Source organism: Callorhinchus milii, unplaced genomic scaffold (genome assembly GCF_018977255.1).
Source record: "Callorhinchus milii isolate IMCB2004 unplaced genomic scaffold, IMCB_Cmil_1.0 Scaffold1, whole genome shotgun sequence".
NCBI lineage: Eukaryota > Metazoa > Chordata > Chondrichthyes > Chimaeriformes > Callorhinchidae > Callorhinchus > Callorhinchus milii.
The window spans coordinates 121,299,240-121,322,691 of record NW_024704742.1 but is presented as its reverse complement, the minus strand read 5'-3'; the positions used below and the strand labels follow the sequence as shown (position 1 = coordinate 121,322,691).

At 40.6% G+C, this 23,452-nt stretch overlaps 1 protein-coding gene across 1 annotated transcript in view; it reads left to right on the top strand.

Annotated features, from left to right (window-relative positions):
- Positions 1-19,725, top strand: part of LOC103177867 (zinc finger SWIM domain-containing protein 6) — a 116,172-nt gene extending 96,447 nt beyond the window's left edge. The window contains exons 8-14 of the mRNA XM_042335095.1: positions 144-287; positions 2,484-2,744; positions 4,035-4,170; positions 10,884-11,041; positions 12,023-12,186; positions 16,502-16,583; positions 18,805-19,725. Coding sequence (XP_042191029.1) covers positions 144-287; positions 2,484-2,744; positions 4,035-4,170; positions 10,884-11,041; positions 12,023-12,186; positions 16,502-16,583; positions 18,805-19,667 — 1,808 coding nt within the window. The 3' untranslated portion in view covers positions 19,668-19,725. The remainder of the gene's footprint in view (positions 1-143; positions 288-2,483; positions 2,745-4,034; positions 4,171-10,883; positions 11,042-12,022; positions 12,187-16,501; positions 16,584-18,804) is intronic.
- Positions 19,726-23,452: the final 3,727 nt, after the last annotated feature.

Here is a 23,452-nt window from a genome sequence, read left to right as displayed (position 1 = left end):
AATGAAGTGTATTTGAGAAAACAGAAATTAAACAAACATGGGTTACATAGATGTAACTGGATTGCGTTCCACAGCCTCACTTCTTGTATAAAGCTGGTTCCGGGCGTGTATCAGCTGATTGTATGTTTCCGTGTAACACATAGAGTTTCTTCACAAAGGAATAACGACGGTAACCAATCTGGAAGGATGGGTGGGTCACCCGCTGGATCCTATCGGCTGCCTCTTCAGCACATTGATGGATACTTGCAGGGTGGATGATGAAAGCTCCGGGTATTCTGAATTCACAGGTGTGCAAGCTCTTATTTATACCTCTCTTCACCTTCCGAGACTATTAATTGAACTCTTCGGAACAGATCGAAAAATTTCAAAATTTAGCTGTGTTCAGCTGTCTAAATGCATTGCTTTTAGGTTCTATGATGTGCCATATGAATTGGGTTATGTGTATCTGTACATGTACTGTGAAATTACAGGCACCCCTTACTTATATAATTAACAACCAAGAAAAGGATTTATTGTTAAATTAACCAACCTTTTCAGCAACAATTTGCACTTCTGTACCATGTTTCACATATGGAGACAATCTCAAAGTGCTTTACAAAGATAGTGGGAGTCCAGGATGTGGGGTAGGTGGAGATATCTGAACTCACAGTCAAAGAAAGAGGATCTTAAGACAGGATTTAAAAACCGAGAGGGTGAGGCAAGCTAGAGGAAATTAGGAATAGTGTTTCAGAAAATGGGGTCAAGGTAGCGGAAAAATATACAAAAATAATTAGAAGCTCAGTCCAGCAGTTACAGTATCTCGCACTATGAGGGTCATACTAATACAAACTAAGATGAGTATTCGAGCGTGTCCAGAGACCCTGATTTGTTACATCATGAGTTTAATTGATGGATTTCAATTACTTCCTTTAATGAAATCCATCAATGAAAACTTGTGATGTAACAAATCGGAATTGTAGACACGCTCCCAATACTCATCTTAGTTTGTATCAGTGAGACCCTCATAGTGTGAGATACAGTAACTGCTGGATTGAGCTTCTAATTATTTTTGTACATTTTTCTGCCACACCTTGACCCCATTTTCTGAAACACTATTCCTAATTCCCTCTAGCTTGCCTCACCCTCTCGGTTTTCAAAAGTTGTCTTAAAAACCTCATTCTTTTATTGTGAATTTGTATTTGCACATGGTTTAACGTTGCACATAATGCGCTTGTGTTGACATATAGCGCACAGTGGACTCCCAATTTCTTTTTACTTTAGATCTGTAATATCTCTCCGATATTGTTATCATGGTATGTGTCAAGTGTCTGTTTGATTTATCTTTGTCTGACAGCCCATTGATTGTAGCCCTTTGGCAGAGCGAGGGTGAGACAACTGGACATTAGGGAGTATTCATTTACGCTGATTGCCTAAAAGCAGCAACTGATTCTTTACAAAAAGATTTAACGCTACAAAGTCAAAGCAAACCTGGTTGAGTGGCATTGTTGACTAATTCTCAGTGCATGCAATACAATACAAAATTACATTTGTATAGCGCCTTTCAGGTCGGGAGGACGTCCCAAGTTCCTGAAGTCAGCTTACTGAATAATGTCTGCTTGTGAAGAAGTCTTGCAGGAGTGACAACACTGTTTCAGCCCACGGGTGGGCCGGGATGCATGGGCCATAGCCTCGACTGCCAGCCTTCTAATGCGAGCTTTGCCGGCTGTCAGTTTTTCTTTTCTCAAGGTGCTCCCTCCAGTGGCCTGGCCAAATATTCACTGAACCGCTCCACAGTCGTGCGAGCATTCCTTGGTTAGCCTGGCCTATGTACCTTCAGTTGGAAGATGAGATTTTCCGTATGATAATACAATCTGGATTATTGTAAGGAATCATTTAAAAAAAAATTGATAATAAACCTGCGTTTCTTAGTAATGAATTGGGTTTCAAGTTTAAACTTCGTAGTTTGTCATCTTGCCTCACATGGTTGCTAATGATAGAATCCATCAGTTGCTTAGACCGCAGTTTATATTCCATAATTACTTGAAGTGCGGTGTGAATGTCAAAGTTGCAGTGTACAGCCTTCGTGAAATTGACATAGATTTAGATAAGGTGCCTTTTCCATTTTCCTCTCCTGCCTTCCTGTCCACCCTCATCCCGGTTGCAGTCTCTTGATTGAGAGAATGGACTTGTTCTGGGGCAAATTAACCAGCTGCTAGGTGGTGCATCAGTATTGGCTGGTAGAGAATTACTTCTCTGGGTTTTCTGTTTTCATTCCTTTTTAAAGCCAAGATAATTGCTATCAACATCTCCATTATTATAACGTGCGACTATCAAGATGATAGAAGGTGAACTAGATGGGCCTTGGGTTTTTTTTTGTCTAGCAATTCCAATGTTCCTATTCATTGTAATGAAAGCTGGTTACAGATTTTAAGATGAGTCTTTCGAATGTTAAATGGCTTTCGTCCGATACATTGATGCAATGGTGTGTGCATTTTGTTTCACAGAAAACATGGGCCAATCGAAATCTCTAGACTACCATCACCTGCCGGCGCACAAATTCTTTGAACACGGTGAATCTTATTTAACTTTAGCTGTGGAAATTGCTCTGATTGGACTGGGCCAACAGCGAATAATGCCCGATGGCTTGTACGCCCAAGAGAAAGTGTGTCGTAATGAGGAACAGCTCATTGCGAAGCTACAGGAGATAGATTTAGATGACATGCTCGTGAAAATATTCCGAAAACAAGCAGTCTTCCTGTTAGAAGGTAAATTTTAGCCATTGAACCACCTTCCGTCTATTTTGTTAATCCTTTTGGTGTTTACATTTTTCTGAAATTGATCATTCGGACAAATGGATCCTTTTTTTGTTTCATTTCACCTTTTCCAATCTGGTTAGCAGTCCTCCAGGTAAATGGATCATTGACCTCATAACTGTTTGCAGGACTTTGCTCTGCGCAAATTGGCTGCTGTATTTGCCTACTAATATACACTCACTATACTTTATAGCAATTGCCGGTGAAGTGCTTTGAGGAATTTCAGCGTCATAGGTGCTGTACTATATGCAAAGATTATTTTAATGCATGAATAGTCACAGTTGTTTCCCATACTCTGATAGCAATTTGTCAGGATACAGGGAAGAAAGACATCCCTGTAAAATGTTAGAGAGAGAAAAAGAAAACCTGAAATAAAATATTGGCAATGTCAGAGTGCGTCAATAAAAAGCACCCTTTTCTTAGCTGTCACCCAGTAATACAAAGTGATAACTCTTCTGTTCACATGCTTGATAGACCTGCTGAGAATTCCCTACATTTTTTGTGTTTCTGTCTTATTTTTTCCCCTTCTCTGCCAAAATCTCTCCTCCAATCTATCTCCCTCCTCTTTGTCGAAAGGTGTTTGATTCAAGCACCCATTTGTACCATCGTTGTACCACTAAATGGCCACTATTCATTTTTGACTATAGGTGGGGAGTGTTGGTAGGGTATTCAATTGATGTTGAGTCCAGTCCTGCCCTTGTCTGACATGCAAACTGGGTGTTTTTGAATAATGAGCAAGAGTGTTGACGTATTTTCCCCTATTTAAACCAGGGGCATTAAGGCTAGCTGTAGCTAACTCAGCACAAACTGTGAATCGATCCGGCGAACCTTCTAATCTTTAAAGCTTGATGTTGCAACAGGTGACATATTTGCCCACCAGGCCATTGGGTTAGGGGGAGAGCTTCAATTACCATTGTTTGCTGAAGGTTAGGAACGTTTTTTTTTAACATGCACACAGAGAGGGTGGTTGGAATGAGGAATGTTTTTTCACACATGCTGTTCAAGGTAAGTCTGTGATTTAAGAGGGAATTGGATAATTACTTGAGGAAAAACAACATTAAAGGCTGTGGGGAAGAGCAAGGGAACGGCATTAGATTAGATGATAGTTCGCTACATTGGGGGAATCCAGCACTAGCACAGAAACAAATGAGCCGAATGCCCTTCTGTGCTTGTAAACATTCTGTGATTATAGGTTATTTGTTTTGCAATTTTTAGGCTAAATTGCATTTTATCCATCTACAGGTGGGCCGTACAGTGGCCTGGGTGAAATAATTTATCGAGAGAGTGTTCCGATGCACACCTTTGCCAAGTATCTCTTCACATCTCTGCTACCTCATGATCCAGAGCTGGCGTACAAGATTGCACTGAGAGCAATGCGGTGGGTACTGCTAATGGTTGTGCAGCTCGGGGTTTCCATACTTAATTGATGTGTAAGAAAAAGCTTGCGTGTCTACACCTTGATCCAGTGAATGTGTGTGTGTGTGTCAGTGGGGGAGGGGTGTGGGGGTGATTGGGGGTAGAAAATGCTGCGGTTGCATCGTGGCTTCAAGAAATCCAATCTGTCTGTCAGCTCTGATGCTGCTGTTGCAGAATCGGGCTACGTTTCAGCTGGAGAGTTGGCAATTTCAGACGGTGCTTAATCACAAAGTGGCCTTAACCGAACCCTTGCTAAATTATTCATAAGTACTGGAAATGAGATTTTAGAAAATGTGTGAATAATAAATACACTGTATTAGATTTGATCGCGACCTCAGAATCCACTAAGATTTTCACGTTTGCACAGGGCTTTCCTCTCCCCTGTGCTGTTCAGCAGGACACTAGCTGCCTGCTAGCTCTGACTGATGGCCTTTTACATTGGCATTAAGTGGTGGACGGAAATCGGTGTTTTGCTGTGTGACTGCACGGTAGAAATGATGACTTGCAACTTCCTTAATAATTGAAAAACTCCAATGATGAAATGTTGAATGTACGTTTTACTCGCTGACTGTGCTAGTGGTGAGGGGGCGGGAGAGAGAGGAGTTGTCTGTTAATGTGTTCAAGAGGATGGTTCTATATACTTGATTCAGATTTCATTCTTCTGACGTTCCAAAGTGTTTCCCATTAAAGGATGCTTCCCAGAATGTGAACCACAAAGCACATTCTCAAAAAGTAAAGGGTCCTTTCTGGGCCCCATAAACCCATTCTTCAGCTTTCTGGCAAAGTAAGATATCTCTGTGGCTGCCAATGAGAAAACTATGGCCTAGCTCATTCCATCTGAATTTGGACGTCATCTTGGAGCCAGCTCAGCTCTCAGGAGAACCTCTTACTTCCCCACCCACCTTCCCTCAAGGAGGATAGTAACTCATTGGCCATTTGACATTCAACAGCACAGGTTTGAGCCCTCACTGGATGGATAGCAGGTACTAGAAACTCGCTGCAAGTTTCCAATTTAGCAGAGCAGCTCAGTGTGAAAGATGTGAGAGCATTGCCACAGTTCTCCTGCCCACAGCTAAAGGTTTATGTTTTGAGTGTAGGAACATGCCTCAAAGCTGACTTGACATAGATTTGGGCGGTTTAGTTAAATATGGCTTGCATCCGAGACTGGAAGCTCTTTGCCCTTTGGACAAGCTATATCTACTACCATGCACTTGTTACTCTTGTTTGTCGTCCTACCATACAGTCACAGTAATCAATGAACATCTGGAGTTGGAACCACAAACAAATGGCGGAGTTTGTTTCATAAGGAATTTAACCTCCAACATCAAACCCTCCCAATCCAGTGGTGGCCAACCTTTTTGGATGTGTCATACACCACTGACTTTCTTGGTTGGCCACAAAATAATCATAGAAACAACAAAATAACTTAGATTTATGCCATACATCAAGAAATATTCAATCAAGAAACATTTATTTTGTTAGCCAACCAAAGAAATTGGCTCCCACTGCTCCAAATGAAGGTGAATCCTCCTCTTTTAGGGGTTGTATTTAATTCTGCAGCAATCCCTCATTCCCTGGCTTTGTGAGGTACTGTAGTTTTTGTTTTGGTCAGCTGGTGTCTGATATATGCAGAAACCCATCATCATGCCTAAGAGCATCCAAGCCAGACTGAGAGTGACGCATATGCATATCAATGCTGAGTTGGCTGATCTTGGTGTTGTCAATCTGACTCAATGGGTTCAAGCCCCACAAAGGGATTTTGAACTTATATAGTTTAGGCTGACACTCAAATGCAGTGCTCAGATTTTCAGCATTTCGAATGATATGTTAAAACTGATGTTAGAAAGATGTTAAATCATTGCGTCTGTTCAGGTGGATGTTAAAGATCCCAAGACATGAGAAGGTAATTTCTCCTGGTGTCCTAGCCAACAATACCCCATTCACTTCATAACTGTTTGTTGGGAAATTGCTGTGCATAAATTGGCTGCTGTGTTTACCTACTAAAATACAGTCACTGTACTTTACGCTAAAACCTGTGAAGCACCTGGAAATGTCCGCCCGACATGAAAGGCACTGTACCAAATGTAAGGATTATCATTATTATAATGTTCTCAGAGAGATTTGTTAAACTGTGATCTATCAGGTGCATGTCACGTGCAGGGCAGCTTGTTGCCATTACTCTGGACTTTGTTGTTTCTCAGTGTTAAAATGAACTGCTTGGTAATTTCATTTTGCAATTTGAAAAGTATCTAGACACTGGTAGAGCAGGATATTGGGAGCTAAAAGTACTATCGGCCTCCAGTATTTTGTTTTTTCTTTCGTGGTTGTCAGTTTATTTGCACTGTGGGAGATTAAGAGTAAATAGATTAATATTCACCCATTACTGTCTTGATGTAATGTTCTCATGGGACCCAAGTCTAAAATAACTGCGCACATGAGATTTTAATGTTTGCTCCATGAGCAAAGCTGAAGCACAAAATTGCTCAGTGCTTTTAAAGTCGTGTTCAATGGTCCATTATGCAAATTCTGTTGTATTTTTTTCCATATTCTTTAACAAATTTGTAACGTGTTTTGTGTTGCAGTCATTGTAACCTGTCCTTGTTTGCTGCAAGTTACTTTTTGAAGTCCTCTCTGCTCCAACTTTCACTTGTACCCCTGATCAATTTGCTAAATTGATGAAAAGCAAATTATGACTTGTGGCTTGCTGGCTAATGTGCGAAACAGTTGATTTCCAAAAAGCTATCACATTGACAAAATGCAGTCTCCCTGTGGCAGTGTGTTTTGCTCATCAACCTTTTAGCGCAAATTGGTGTCTTTTTAGAAATTACAGATTTAGAATTAGCCATTTTGCAAATATGACAAATTAGACGGCAGAACAGAAATCAACTGTAGCACTTGCCATCCATTTTACAAATCGGAGGTGGCCCCGTTATTACATGGTTGGCTGGTCCAATGTCTCAGTGACTGTATTGTAAGCAAAACGTGAAAAAAAATGGGAGAATTCTGGATCATCAGGTTGCTTTTAATATCACTTTCTATGCGAATTAATATGAGCAAGGCATGGGACTTAACTGCAGCACTTCCTGCACATAGTAAGAGGATGAGACATGAATCTGAGGTCCTGTCTGCCTATTGCAGTGGACATTAAAGATCCCATGGCACTATTCAAAAAGAGAAGGGAGTTTCTCCAGGTGTCCTGGTCAACATATCCCCAAATAAAATTGGTCATTCACTCCAAGGCTGTGTGTGGGACACCTTTCACTTTAGGAGGATCCCAAAGTGCTGGACAGTCAGTGTTTCGGACCCATGGATCCTGTGAATTGCTTTGAGACATCTCAATGGCATGATAAAGATGCTATATCAAATGCAAGGATTATTATTATTAGCACAGCAAAAAGGAATTGATGACCCACTAGTCATTGGGAAATTGGCTTTCATTATCACCAAAAGCCAGATCTATGGATAGCTTGGAAAAGCAGCAAGGCAGCAATATGTTAAAGCAAGTTATAATGCGACTCCCCTCTTTTGCAAATGACTTCCTATTGTCCCAACTTGGGACATCCTCCCGACATGAAAGGCACTCTAAAATGTAATTGTTGTTGTTTGCAGTGGACTGAATCCAAGGTGCGATAACAACAAGTGAGTCCCAAGAAAGTGATGTTAAAGTTTCCTGGCTCTATCTAGTGGCAGCCAAGTGGAGGCTCTGCTCCATTTCTTGATCAGGCTGCTGTTTTGCAGCTTCCTTAATCAGGTTAACATACATGCACTTGATTGAAAGCTATCAACTACCTCCAAGCTTCTATGTTTATTTTGAGACAAGTTTTTTGAAGAGTATCAGCAAAATGCTGGACCACTTCAGTCTTATTGTATAAACATGTAAAACAAAGACTTCCAGAACAACAACAACTTGCATTTATATCGCGCCCCTGGCACAGGATAGCGTCCCAGAGCACAGAAGGAGGCCATTCAGTCTATTGTCTACCCAATGCTTTTTTTTATCAATCTCACCCAACAGCTCTTTCTCCATATCCCTTAATGTTTTATTGCTCAGAGTGTTTTGGATGATACGGATGCACACATATGTACAATCCAAAGCATTTAAAGCTCTTTGAGGAACGGTAGTCAGCCAACTTGCAATACACACTGAATCCTCTGAAACAACCTACCATGACAGCTCAGGTACCAGTATTGGTCCTGGAGGACTAAGATATTATGGACTCCCAAAAGACAGAAGAGAAGCAGTTTGCTTACTCAAACGTACATGTGTTTAATGCAAGCTAGTACTTTCTTGTTCCCAGCTCCTTCAATTGGAAAATTGCTGCAGTCAGGGATTTTAATTGTGTCCTTGACCCTACTATGGATAAATTACTTTCAAGGAAATACAAGCCCTCCAATATGGCTGGCACCATATCCATGCTAATTACTAGGTTTTATGGTTGCCTAAAGATCTTTGTACCCCAGAGGGAGCAAAAAATAATTTTATTTCGCAACATGGAAGACTAACTCCTAGTAGAATATTTTTTCTGACCTCTAACTCTTGCATGAAATCACTTACGTGTGTGTAGTTCCACATATATCTCTGGCTCGATTAGTTTCTCCACCGTTATGATCACATGTTAATTTATCTTGTGTAATATAATAATAATCCTTGCATTGATATAATGCTTTATCACATCATTGGGACAACTCAAAGCTCTTCACAGAATATTCTGTAAAGTGAATTGACTGTATATTTTGTGGGCAGTGTATAATTATAATTAAATTATATTCTTATTGTTATGATTGTATATTTTATAATTTTTTTGGAAGGATTATTACCCCCAGAAAGTAATTTGCCAATCAACTAACAATCAGGTTCCTACTTTGCTAGGTAAATTGGGAGATGTGATAATTTATGCCAAGTTTAAAAATTTCTCAGTTTTAAAAGCATTCTGTCTCCCTGTCCCCTTCTCTGCTGCCGCTGCTACTTTCCCTCCCCAAAAGTTAATCTGGTTGGGAATGCAGTGACTGAGATGACTTATTGTGTAATATTACAAGTTTAAAAAAAAGGTACATTCACACACTGTGGAAGTGGGAATTGGGGAATTGTGCAATCAGCACCAATGTTGTTGCACACAGCTTCTGCTCATCCCAAATCGAAGAAAATTGGATACACCTATTAAGATAAATGTCTGTATCCCAGTTTGTGTTTTGCTGAAGTTCATTTCTATGAATACCCAGCTATAGATTATACAAGGGCATGAGGCAGAGGTAGCCGTTGCCAGCTATAATGAGGAGCAGTGGTTGGTGCATCATGCCCAGGATTATAAGATGGGCCAATTGAAAAGTGTGGAAATATTTACTAAAAATTTCAGGGAAAGTTGATTGTTGCTATGGAGGTACATTTTACTCCCAACAAACATTTATTTATTGATAAAAACTAAATATGAGTAAATAACACATTAGATTGTTGCAAAACGTTTTTATTAATTTCTTCTTTAACAAAAACTGGGGGCCCATGGGGTGGGGAAAGGGGAGACACCAGCTCAGCCCAAAGAACCTGGAAATCCACCAAAAACAGACACTCAGGACAGAGACCTCCTGCCCCTCAGGGCCCAACACCCCACAGAGAGAGAGAGAGACACACACAGACACGCACACTCAGAGACCGAGTGAGACACACACTCAGACACATAGAGAGACACATACACACTCACACAGCACACTCATAAACACAGAGCGACACATTCATACAAACACATGGAGAGAGAGAGACGCACATACTCACAAACACATAGAGAGAAAGACGCACACAAATACGGGGGGAGAGAGAGAGAGAGACAATCACAATAGCGCGGCCTCTGAGTGAAGCAAAGCCCATTTCCCGGTTGCTCTGTACCACGAATGGTATTCCAGAGCCACTCCACCCACAGTGACGCCAGATAAACAGCCGGCAGAGTGCCAGCTCCGATTTTGCTTTGCCGACCGTTGGGGGTCGCTCCTCCCAGGTCCGTGTCACCACCTTGCCGGCCCTGGGTGATGGTTCTAGTATTGGTGCCTGGTCTCTCGCAGGTCTGCGCAGTACTGCTCTAGCCGCTGCGCCACAGTGAGGGCAGATAAACAAACAGCGACAGCAGCGCGGGAGACCTGGGGCCAGAAACTACATTTCTAGTGGGTTTATAGTGGTTTCAGCGGAAACATTGCAGCCAAACTTTTCTATTGGCCCAGGTTATAACGTTGAATCATTCTGCAGACAATCTGCTAAATGTCATCGTCTCCTGTGCTGTGAAATGAATTCACAAGGTTGTCAGGGTTTCAGCTAAAGTAATGCTCTTGACGCATCACATCCTCTTTCCATCTTCTCACCCATCTCTGCCTCTACCTTTTCTGTCACATTGTCATTTACTAAATTACGATACTCAAGCATTTTATTGTTAGCATTGGATTGTGATTTGTGTAAATGAAAAGAATTAATTTGCTTTTAGACTCGACTGCTTAAGATGGTTGTATGAATTGTAAGATATTTAGGGTCCATTCATTGTAATACCTTTTACTGTAACAGCGCTTCTGTTAGTCAACCTAATAGTGTTTCCTGTTTGACATGTGGGGCTCTCACAAATTACAGTTGTACTTGAAGCTGAAACGAATCAAAGTTTCAGAATACTGTTTCATGACCTTTTCGCTGTCAATTCGTAGGCTGCCAGTATTGGAATCGACAGCACCAACGGGAGATGTGTCACGTCCGCACCACATTGCATCTGTTGTCCCAAACCGCTATCCACGTTGGTTCACTTTAAGTCACATTGAGTCCCAGCAGTGTGAGCTGGCTTCTACAATGCTAACAGCTGCTAAAGGTAAACCATCACTTTTAATTCACTCATGAATTCAAATGGGAAAACTAATGCTCCAGCTTCATCCCAGGTGCATGTTGCTTGTAGCTGAACTGCCCTAATCACAAGTGCTTACAATAAAAAAGTACTAATTGACACTCGTCTAAATGTTTTTTTAATGAATATGGTGATGCAGTATTGTATGTTTGGCTCCCTGAGTGGTTAGCTGAATATTCGTAACCCATAATGCTGAGTTCCCATTAATACTGGCCAAATGGAAGCCAGATAGTGTCTTAGAAAGATGGAATACTTGTGGGTCAGACCTAGGGTTACTTTAGTACAATTCCTACTTATGTTGGTAGAGGTCTGCGCCTTGACCTCTCACCCAAGGGCATTTGCAGGGATGGCGTGGAAAAGAATGGGTGGCATTGCCTTAAATACGTGTTGATATTGAATTATCAGTTCAATCCTTAAAGGGTTAAACAAGATTATACACCCTTTGTTTTCAAAGGTCTAGGAGTAGCAAAACGGAGAGTGTTTGAAGTGGGGGTGGGGTTTTGAATAGGTAGTGGTGACGGGATTTGCTCTGGGAAGCGTGGGCGGCTTTCAGCCCTGCTAAGTTCATATGTTTTTGGTTACCTCTTACTTTAATTGTTATAAACCTTATTGGACTTGAACTGTGATGAACCGCTGCATGGAATGACTGTTTGCATTTGGAACTAGTTAATCTGCCGCTGTCCGTGTAGATATTTACTGCAGACGTAATCTATTCAACAAATGATCATGTGGAAGTGATTCAGAGAAGTTAGTTGCAAGACTGTTTTATATTCAAAATAATTGTTGCATGAAACTAGTTCAATTTTGCAATGTGTAGACATTAAAAAATAAGTTTTTTTAAACTGATTAAGAATTCATGTCCTTTGGAGTTTTTAAATAGTTTTTGCATGTGTTTTATGGAGAAGTCAAGTGGATTAAACAATGCTGTTTCCTTTCAAATGATTTCAGGAGATGTTATGAGGCTGGAAACAGTGTTAGAATCTATTCAGAAGAACATTCACTCCTCGTCGCACATCTTCAAGCTTGCCCAGGATGCATTTAAAATAGCAACTCCCATAGACAGTTTGCCTGACATTACTCTGCTCAAAGTGTCCCTGGAGCTGGGTCTTCAGGTAAGGTGGTAACTGCATAGTTGTGCTGCTGTAAGTTGAAAGAGAACACCATCAATCTCGTTTACGAGATGCGAATAAACTTTTAGAGGCTGTTATCAATGAATAAACAGTGATGTCACTGTGCAAATATCACAAATACAATAAGGCCATTCTACAATCTGTCCTCAAAATGCAAGCTTTGGGAATCACCAAAAATGTGTTGCCAAACGATGCATTATCCAGCAAGACGTTTATTTGACATTTTAGTTTTATAATAAAAGTACTTTATAATAAAAATTCATTATTCTTCCTTTGTGCTAAACTACAATTACATAATAATAATGCTTGCATTTGATATAGCGCCTTATCACGTCTTCGAGACATCTCAAACCGCTTCACAGAATATACTGCAAAGTGAATTGGACTGTATATTTTGTGGGTGAAATAGTTACATAACGAGAAGTGCTCTCCCTACTCTCACCCACAAGTGTGTGAGCCCAGAGAGTGAGTGACAGGAAGTTGCAATTCAAGCCTGATCTTATCTCTCCCCTCTTGACATCTGTGCATGGGCGCTTTCCAGCAGGGCCTATGCATAGCAATCAGAACTGGAACCCTGTCCTCTCTCTCTGTTTTTCCTCTCACTATTCCTCTCTCACTATCTCTCTCTTTTCCAGGTTACTGAGACCAATTGTAACATCCCATTCCTGCCCTGGATGAGATCTGCTAATTCAACATAATCTTGGGTTCAGCCCTATCTGTATTGCTCACTTCTATATTAAGTAACATCTTCAACTGAGCCACAGGAGAGCCAGCCACAATCAATATTGCAGTGAGGGTCAGGGGCTACTGTGTAAATGTTATAATCTCAACTCATTTTACTCATTTTTTGAAATGTGGAAAATTCTAAAAATATATATATTTTTGAAAAACTTGCACAATCCAATAAACTGCATAATACTTAAAATAGACAAGGAGCTCAAACATAGCTTTAACTCCATTCTGGAACACTGACTGCGTGTCCCTCAGAGAGAGTCCTGTTGACCTGTGCTGGGAGGGCAGCTCCAAGGCGAGTTGGGGGTTGCTGGCTTGGACCTGTAAAATCCTCACCATTCTCCATCACCTTCCTCAGAGCAGCTTTTAGGAATTCAGCATTGATGCCGACTTGCCATTGTCAAGGTACTGCAGTGCGGGGTCCACCTCCTCCCAATGGATTGGGTTATTGAGGCCTTCAGTCTAGCCCACGTCTCTTGCCAGCTCCTCCAGCTTCAACAACAGATAGGTCTCTGCCTGTTGGGTCAGACGCCCACTCTGCGTATTTGCTTCTTCCAGACCCTCATGTGTCTGTTGTAGACAGTGGAATTGTCCAATACTGGTACGTGCCCCTCCAGCCATGGCCGACGACAGACTTCAATCAGTGGAAGAAAGATTTGGGATTGTCTTTGTTCAATTGCACCCCTTTTTGGAGTGATGCAGCCCATTGATCTCACTTCATTTCTCTAATTTCCTAGCTTCATGCCGTGCTTGGTTGTAAGTTCTAGCTGCCCTGTGCACGTATCTTTCTATTGAAGGTCTGTAAAAAAAAAAGGCACTCGTCATCCATGCCCTTTTGTGCTGTACCATGTGATGGGAAGCTGAGTCTTGATATGCAGTGTCCTTGGTCCCTGCTATCACAACTGTCTGTTCAAAATCTCCCTCCATGTAGACCATACATTGTCTTTGCTGCAGTTCTAGCTTGCTCAGAAGAAGTTTCCAGACTTGCAGTTTTGTGAAAATGTGCTTTTGCTTTTGAAGTTTACTTTTCCAGTTCTTGATGAGAGCAAAGGTCTTCAGCTTTCCCCTAATGGCTCTCCTTCCCTTTGTCCTTAGTAACTTGACATGGCCCCACTTCTGAGATGGCTGACTTGCAGGCTGTAGCTTCAATTTCTTTAAAACCTCAGCTGCAGAAGCAAGAAAGTCCTTGGCTGCATCGTCAATTGAGGAGTTGGCGCTGTCAGCCCTCACACAGAATCGATCGCAGGTTTCATGTTCGGCAATCCCGCTTGCATGCTGGAGTGCCTTATTATTAGAATTACAAATTAAAATTACTAATTAGAATTAAAATTAGAATCACTACAGTCAACCAATATGGTTAGACAGAGTAGAAAAATTAAGGCTCCTCTGACCTGAGGCCGGTTCTAATAAGGAATCACATTTATATATGAAAGTTAGTTCATGATCTACAATCCATGGTTAAATACATTGTTAGTATCCAACAACAAGTTGTATTTATATAATGCATGTATCCTATGTTCAAATTCTGAACATAGGGTATATGCAGAACACTGTTTGTGGGACACTGTTGTGCGCAATTGGCTGCCGTGTTTCGCCCACAAATATACAGTCAATTCACTTTACAGTATATTCTGTGAAGCGCTTTGAGACGTCTGGAAGAAGTGAAAAGCGCTACATCAAATGCAAGGATTATATACATTATACCTTGGTACGATCACTCGTAGCATAAGCACATCGAGGCTCCAACCTGACAATCACCCCATGTCACAGGATCAGCACCAAGGGCTGCCTTCTTGACACTAAAGGTGAATGGCCAGTGGTCAGAGGTTTTTCAGGGATGTTGATCAATGCAATTGAAGACCACGTGATCAATTGCTGTTCCGTTCTGCACTCCGCACCAATGCCTTGGAATGGCAGCAGAGAGCACCGTTGTCAAAAGAGTCTTGTTCCGGTTTTGAAATATTCCAATCTCCCATAAGGAGCAACAGACAGTCAGAGAACCATTGTGCGAGGATACCCAGCAAGGGGCCCACAGTCTTAAGGATCCCCCAGGGCTCAGCACCCAGCAGCTTTTGGGGAATGTACACTGATTCCCAGGGTGCAGATCCCGAAAAGAGTATCTTCACTGTAGGAGGGTGTGGGTCAAGCCCGAAAACCAAACGTGCACAGTATTAACAAAAAAAAGGTTTATTTTAACAAGGAAGCTCTACCTCGGTCTTCTCCAGACTCTCCTCTCGCACTCCCAGGCCACCTGGCACAGATGACAATCCCGGGTTGAGCTATAGATCACAATGCCATCTGAATGGCCTGATGCATATCCCAGGTGGGAGTGCTGGAAGGTGTCTGGAGCTCCATAGAGTCCAAAGGGCATTGTAGTGAAGTGGTATAGCCCAAACAGTGTGGCAAACGCAGTCTTTCGATTGCTGCTTGTGCTTCTCTTGTCAAGAATGGCTTGTTACAGGTGGCCTACTGGTCTGAGTGATAGCTACCCTTTCAACAATTGTGAAGAAGGTTTCGGGATTGTCATACTGCCCCATTTTGGCTAGCAGCCTACCTGGATTAAGACATACTGGGTCAGTAGCTTCTCCCGGACTCTGAGCAAGGAGTGTAAGATTTGTTGTTGGAATTGTTGTTGTTGTTGCTGCGATGCCACAAGCTGGTTCAACAGTTGCTCCATTCTTACTGGTTTTGGTTTTCTTTCTATGTGCAAGTCACAGTTCGCAAAAAGTCAAAAGTTGCTCTGAGCCAAAGGCGATCCCACTTTTGACATTGTATGTAGGAGGGCGTCAATCATGCCTAATAAACAAAACTTGTACAATGGTTTTTTTTACAAAAGAAAGTTTATTTTAATGAGACAGCTCTACATTATCTTCTCCAGACTCTCTCCTCACACCCCCAAGTCTCCAGCTGTATACTAGTGCTTGATGATATCTTGGGGCTGGTGCCCAATTATCACAAACTCCAATCAAGCCTGTGTTGTTTAGCAATGGAATCGAGCCTGATTATAGTACAACCCTTGTTACTTCTCTTTATATGTAGGTTGATCGGCAATAATCATAAAAGGCAGTGACTTCATTTATCTCCGTCACATTAAGATAATGTGAAACTCACTGCCTGAAACAGTGGTTGAAGTAGAGGAAAGATGTGTTTAAGAGGAAGCTAGATATACACATGAGGGAGAAGAAAATAGAAAGGTATTTGAGGGAGTAAGGAGTGGGACTCATTTTGAGTATAATTGGGGCACTGACTTGGATCTATGTAAATTATGTAACCTGCCACCAAAATGATGCTGTGAAATGCAACATTGTGCTGTTTAGCAATGGAATTGCCAAAATGTTAGAATTACTGAAGTTTATTTTACACACTCCAGTGAAGTGCTTTGGAAGTGCTGGATTGTTGGTGATGCTGTCCTTTGGATGAGACATTAAACCAAGTTCCCATCTGTCTGTTCAGATGGATGTGAAATACATAGTCGCTGCACTTTGAGATGTGAAATGCGCAATATCAAACAAAAAGATTATTATTAGCTGCTTTTAAAACTGAATTTTCAAACCTTGTGTTGCAGGTAATGCGAATGACACTGTCGACATTAAACTGGCGCCGACGTGAAATGGTGCGGTGGTTAGTAACATGTGCTACAGAAGTAGGTAAGTCAAATCCACACCCCAGGGATTTACACTGAATAAAAACTATACTGGTGCAACAGAACAAACTCAGCTCAGCTTATGATCCCAAGAACTAGGTTCCTGTCTTAAAACTTGTTTAATAAATCCTCCATTTTCTAGTTTTGCTTGATGCTACCCGAATTGAGTGTACAGATTTTTATAACCATCTGTTTAATGTACCCAAAGCTACTGTTCTTCAGATATTCACTTTTTTTAATACATTTAGTAGTATAAAAAGAATTGTAAAGTCTTCTCGGTCTTCATGTCCTAAAATTGACAGACTTTTAGCATCAAAAGGTCAGTTGAGTGTTTTATTGGCACTGAAAGAAAAGAGCAGAGCATTCTAAGTCCATCTCTGAGAATGGCTTCCTTTGTGCCCAATGGTGTAGATATTGGACATTGTTCAAGGTTTCTGCTCTGAATGAAGTATTATCGGTCAAAATGGCTGAGATCTTAGATCAGCAACTCGAGGGAGATTAAATAGCAGGAAGTTCATTGCTGTGTGTCCTAAGTTGTTCAACAATGATGCATTTATCTTGCAACTGCTGACAAGAGCAGATGTCCTGGATCAGAGCCTAAAAGTGTGCACTGGTTCACCGCTCCATTGGGTATCCACGTTGGGCATCCCCATATATTCTGGAAGGAAAATTTTTACTGATTCTGAGCATGTGCTCATCGCACAAAGCTGGCCATAAAGATAACTGTCTGGGAAGTGAACCAATTCACTGGTGTGCACAATTTGTGTATACATGGGTGTGTAAGACATTGGTTGGCTGCTTTGAGAAAATTAAGTTGGATTGTATTTGGGCTTGGGGCTGTTATCCAGAGAGATACTGGGGGATGCACTGCAATGTCACCTTAGGATGGTCTGAATAGTACGTATGGTCAATCCAATGCAGTCCTGGGAGAGCTGCATTGTTGGAGGCTGCCATATCACCTTATGGTCTGAATAATACGTAGGCAAGAAACGATTGCATAAGAATATTAAAATTAGAGGTTTCACCCTGGCTCAGTTGGTAGCACTCTCGCCTCTGAGTCAGTAGGTTATGTGTTCATTCCTCCTATCTGGCTATTGAGCTCATAGACTAGGCTGACAATCCAATGCAGTCCTGGGAGAGCTGCATTGTTGGAGCTGTCGTCCTTCGGATAAGGCATTAAACTGAGGTCATATCTGCCTGATCAGGTAGAAATTATGAATCTCATGGCACTATTTGAAAAAAGAAGGGAATATCCCCAGTGTCCTGGCCAAGAATCCCCTAGATAAAAAGGTTTGGATAATCTTCAGTAATGGAATGCATTTCTGCATGTCAGACACCCAGCTGACCAAAAAAAAGGAAAAATAAAATTCCTAATTATCTATTCTGAATTTTTCTTTCATTTCTATTCACTGGAGTTACTTTGAAGTAAAAAATCTCTATACCCTTTAATGTTTGATATACTTTGACAAAGCTTCCCCAACTCCCTCTTTCTAGATTGTAAGGCTTAAGCTTCTTTAATCATTCTTCCTAGCTCATCCCTTTTACCCTTGGGATCAGTCTTGCAGTTTTTAAACCTCTTCTATCTCATAGGATTACAATTTCCAGAATTAAACCAGGATAAATTCCACTTGTACTTCAGAATGTGCAGATTTCCTTGGAGGTTGCTCTTGTTCCTTCAAAGATCCATTGGACCTATAATGTTCCTGGCCCCATTACATTAGGCATTGTAATTACATTACATTGGTGATTAAATTGTAGTCTTAACCTATCACGAACCAAAGACTGATTTGCTTATGGTCATGGGAAAGATTTGACAGCAATGTGTCCCTTTTCATCGTTTGTTGTTTCAGTAACATAATTATACCTAAAACAATTCCTTTACCATATGCACATCCATAATTTCTTCTTCTTCTTCTTCTTCTGCTTCTGCTTCTTCTGCTTCTGCTTCTTCTTCTTCTTCTTCTTCTTCTTCTTCTTCTTCTTCTTCTTCTTCTTCTTCTTCTTCTTCTTCTTCTTCTTCTTCTTCTTCTTCACGGTTTGATTACAATCCTTGGAAAGTCCAGAAGATTCTAGGTCAAGATAAGTGCTAGAAGAATGTGTGTACTTTACAAAGTATGAGTACCAGTCAATGCTCAAAGAATTAACAACAAGACTGTTTGACCCATTTCCATCCTTCATAATGTTCATCCAGTAAAAATCTCTTAACTCCTTTGTTTTCTTTTTAGGAGTTTACGCGTTGGACAGCATTATGCAGAGCTGGTTTACACTATTCACTCCAACCGAAGCTACCAGTATTGTTGCCACTACAGTAATGTCCCATAGCACAGTTGTTCGATTGAACCTGGACTACAACCAACGGGAGAAACTGGCCAGTAGTGCTAGGACACTTGCGCTGCAATGTGCTATGAAGGATCCTCAAAACTGTGCCCTTTCAGCCCTAACCCTGTGTGAAAAGGACCATATAGCTTTTGAGACTGCTTACCAAATAGTTCTAGATGCTGCCACAACTGGTATGAGTTATACACAGCTCTTCACAATTGCTCGATATATGGAGCATCGTGGTTATCCTATGCGGGCCTATAAACTAGCCACCTTGGCAATGACGCATCTCAACCTGGGTTACAATCAGGACACGCACCCTGCCATTAATGACGTCCTATGGGCATGTGCACTTAGCCACTCCCTTGGGAAGAATGAGCTAGCAGCTATTATACCTCTGGTGGTCAAAAGTGTTCAGTGTGCTACAGTACTTTCAGACATTCTACGCCGGTGCACTTTGACCACACCAGGAATGGTGGGACTCCATGGTCGGAGGAACTCTGGGAAATTAATGTCACTGGACAAAGCCCCACTCAGACAGCTCCTGGACGCCACTATTGGGGCCTATATAAACACAACGCATTCACGGCTTACGCACATTAGTCCACGGCACTATAGCGAGTTTATAGAGTTCCTAAGCAAGGCCCGAGAGACCTTCTTAATGGCTCACGATGGACACATTCAGTTTACACAGTTTATTGACAACCTGAAGCAGATTTACAAAGGCAAAAAGAAACTCATGATGCTGGTGCGTGAGCGATTTGGTTGATCAGCACGCAGTGGTGTCTTTTTATTGAGCCTGCCTTTGTACCCTTTTTAACTTAAAAGAAAAAACAGAGCCACACCGGTATTATATGTGTATAGTAACAAATTAGTTCACAAACTTAACCCTGTTGATTGTGAGATTTGTGTGCGTGTCTTTTTGTATGAGAGAAAAAGGAAAAACAAAATCAGTTTACACTGAGTACATGTTGTCAAGTGGCAAAAATAAGCCCACGTCGCTCCTGTCCTTTGTATGTACATTCACAGCCTAAGAGTATGGCTTTAAACCAAACAGACACCTCCATCCTAAGTGACAAGTACCTCATGAATTCAGAATTCAGCTTTACTCCTTCGTAACTCATCCTTACATTTCAGTGTATTAAGAATACAAGGCTGACCACGTGGCTTTGCAATGCTGTTCGTCAAGAAGCATGGCACACGTTGCTCGTGCATGTGTAATTAGCGACTGTCAACATACATTCTCAGGGATTTATCGAAGAAAGAATGAGAGCATTTATTGTACTGTATATATTATAGTATATGTCTGAATATTGAAAAAATATACGTAACATTTTAATTTATAAAATATTCTATGTAATGCAAAATACTTGAAGCTGCAGTAGCTTGGTATAAAAACATATCAGAAGGACTAAAGTGCGCCTTGCTTCAGGTTGGCTCAGGTGGAGAATTGTGTGCTGGGCATCTATGCAGAGCCACCACCTCTGTTGCATGATTTGGACTGATAACTATTCCGAGAAAACATAAATTGTGCAAAAAAAACACACACAAAAAAAAATGCTTGAAACAAACGTCATAGTTAAGATGGACAAAAAAATTACAGCCAGAGCAGTAAGCCTTAGCATTAAAGTATTTTGCCAGAATCGGGCTTTGTGCCTCCTAGTCTAGAACCGAACTAAAAAACAACTTCAGATATCCTTGAAAAGGTTAAACTATGATTTACAAAACAAAAGATGTTACAGTAGGCCTTTGCAGTGGTATTAGTGAAATGCTACTCTGTGCTCAATAACGTATATTAATCTGCATTGGGAACTGACTTTGTGCAGGACAGGAAGTTGCTGTGTAGTAAGACTGTTCTACTTTTTTTCCTCCTATAGAATTCCTCAAGAGAGAACAGCCTTCTTTCTTGCCTTGTCTTAATGCTTTAAACNAAAATAACCAAACTGGACATCTAACTACCAAACTGTTCATTAAAAATGACTTTGGTTTCTATTTTGAGTCTTTAATTTAGCAGAACTGTTCTGTATCTTGTGCTTTATAAAAAAAAAAGTTTTTACGTTGGGTGCAAAATGTTACTAGTGTCACTTGTTCCTTCCAATAGGGAAAATGCTAGAGATATGTTCTGTAGCCTTTTTTGCTGTTTAGGAAAAAAAATATAATTTCTTGCTCACCATTTTATTTATTATATTAGGTAAAAGATTGTACTTCATCGCCCGTGTAAACATGCTCTTGAAGTTTAAAGTAATTAAGATTTGATACACTGATATCAATTTATTTATGTAACTAAATCACTGTTTTATAAACTTGTTAATGATTCAACGATTTTTTTTGTTTTGATTAAAATTAGTTTTTTGAAAGTTAAAGATGTCTCTCTGTGTGTACAATTTCACCTGTGAACTTTGGAGTTTATCCAAAAATGTGTTTACAGACAGTTGTAATATAAAAATATGAAATACAATTTTCAAAATTTGTTTCGCTACCTTCCCATTCTTATCCAGCCTCACGTCAGGATAAGGTGTTATTTACCTTCTGTACCAGATTCCTATTCCCAGACTAGTCAGTTTGATTATTAAATCCAAAATACTGGGAAATGTCTCAAGCATGTAGTCAGTTAAGATATAATCTGTCTAATTGGTCTTTTTGCCTTTATCATCATAATTGCAATTTTTACCTTTGAAAGGTGTCAAGGGCAAAGAGATCAGTGACTAAAGTTCACATGGAAAGTAGCAAATGTTGTACACTAGTTTGTCACTAATCTTCTGAAGCTATAAATCTGACTTTAATAACTGCAGTTACGGTTTTCAACAGGGGTTTATCTTTCTCTGTGTTTAAATGAAGAGAAATTGCAGCCAGAACTTCTAGAAAATTGGAACTCCTTCATCTGAAAAGCAAGGAAGTGATTTCAGGGGAACCAGCAAGTCACAATTCAATGATACTTCTCATCCGACATTAAACAGAAGAATTCCAGTGGATGTATTGAAATGTATCTGTGATCTTTTGTGTTATGCCAGAGAATGCATGTAATGGAAATAACTTTGCTTTTACCTCCATTACCAAAATAGGACTTGTTTGCAACTGAATTTTGGGTTCTGCCAGAAACATGAAGGCATGATTATTCATAATATGTGTACCTAATTTTTAAAAAAGGCTGATTGTCCTTCATGCCTTTATTTTACCCGTGTTCCAAAACGAAACCTTGCAATAATAGGTCAATATGCATTTGAGCTCTGCAATTTTATCCAGTGTAAAACATTGAAGTCAGCATCTTAAATTTGAATATGGTACTTTAAGGTTCAAGCCCTGAAGGTCTATTTAGTTACTTGGTATTCCCTTGTAGTGATTAGCACAGGGATATGAGCTGGTTCACGCTGTGGTATTAGTGGGATTGACTGCCCATGTTTGAAGCTGCCTAATTTGCTGTGTGTTTTAACAATGTATTGGAAGTACCGATTTAGTATTGTAAAGGTACAGAGTACAAGAGCAATGGATTCGACTTTTGTGAAGTGTGGCGTCAAATTCCGCTTAGGTAATCTGGTGGATTAAGCAGGTTGATGTACCAAGCTGCTACACTGAGAAGTGATGGGAGGCAAATTCACATCTGATATTGTAATGTGGAAATGGGTTTTATTTGTGTCTTAATGTTGTGCTAGTACCTGAAACAATGAGGGGATGACTGTTTTGAAGGTGGATTCACAGTGCTGGATGACCTTCCTCCTGCTACTGACTAACTGATATGACTAACATCCCAGTTCAATCTATGAATACACTAAGGTGGGTAATACTGTGTTTACAAGAGAGGTTTGGATGAAGAATGCCCTTTGGCTCATTTGATCTCATCCTAGCAAACCATCAGCATTGCCTGATATATCTGCCTTAGTCAGAACATGCTGTGCAAGTCAACAAGCTGCTTGTGAACAGCTATGGGCTCCTCTTGTCTAAGGCTTTAATTATTATTTTCTCAAGTTCAATAGGTTTGGGAATTGTACCAGAAGATTGAAGGACAGCAAATCTAACTCTTTCATTCAAGGAGTGGAAAGGACAAAGCAAGCAACTATAGGCCTTTGAGTTTAAGATCAGTGGAGAGCAAATTACTGGAATCCATCACAGGGGATAGAATAACTGATAATCTAGATAAATATGCATATATAATGAAGAGTCAACAAGGGTTTGTGAAGTTCATGTCTCATAAATCTAATATTAGTTCTGAGATCCAGAAGTGATAGATAAAGGGGCACAATGTATGAGTTTTCAGAAATCATTTGATAAAGTGCCATGAAATTATTATTAGTTGAAATTATTGCATTGAAGGCATTATTGTATATCAAATTGTCATAGATAGGAAATTGTTTGGGACATGGGAGACAGAGTTGGTATAAAAAGTGCGTTTTCTGATTGGCAGGTGGTGACAAGTGGTGTCCCCAAGGGATTGGTGCTGGGACACCCCAACTAACCACCTCCACAACCCTCTGCCCCACACCATATGTATCGGTGACCTGGATACGGGAAAAGGGGAATATTTGCAGATGACACTAGCGAGAAGGTGTTCCAAATTGT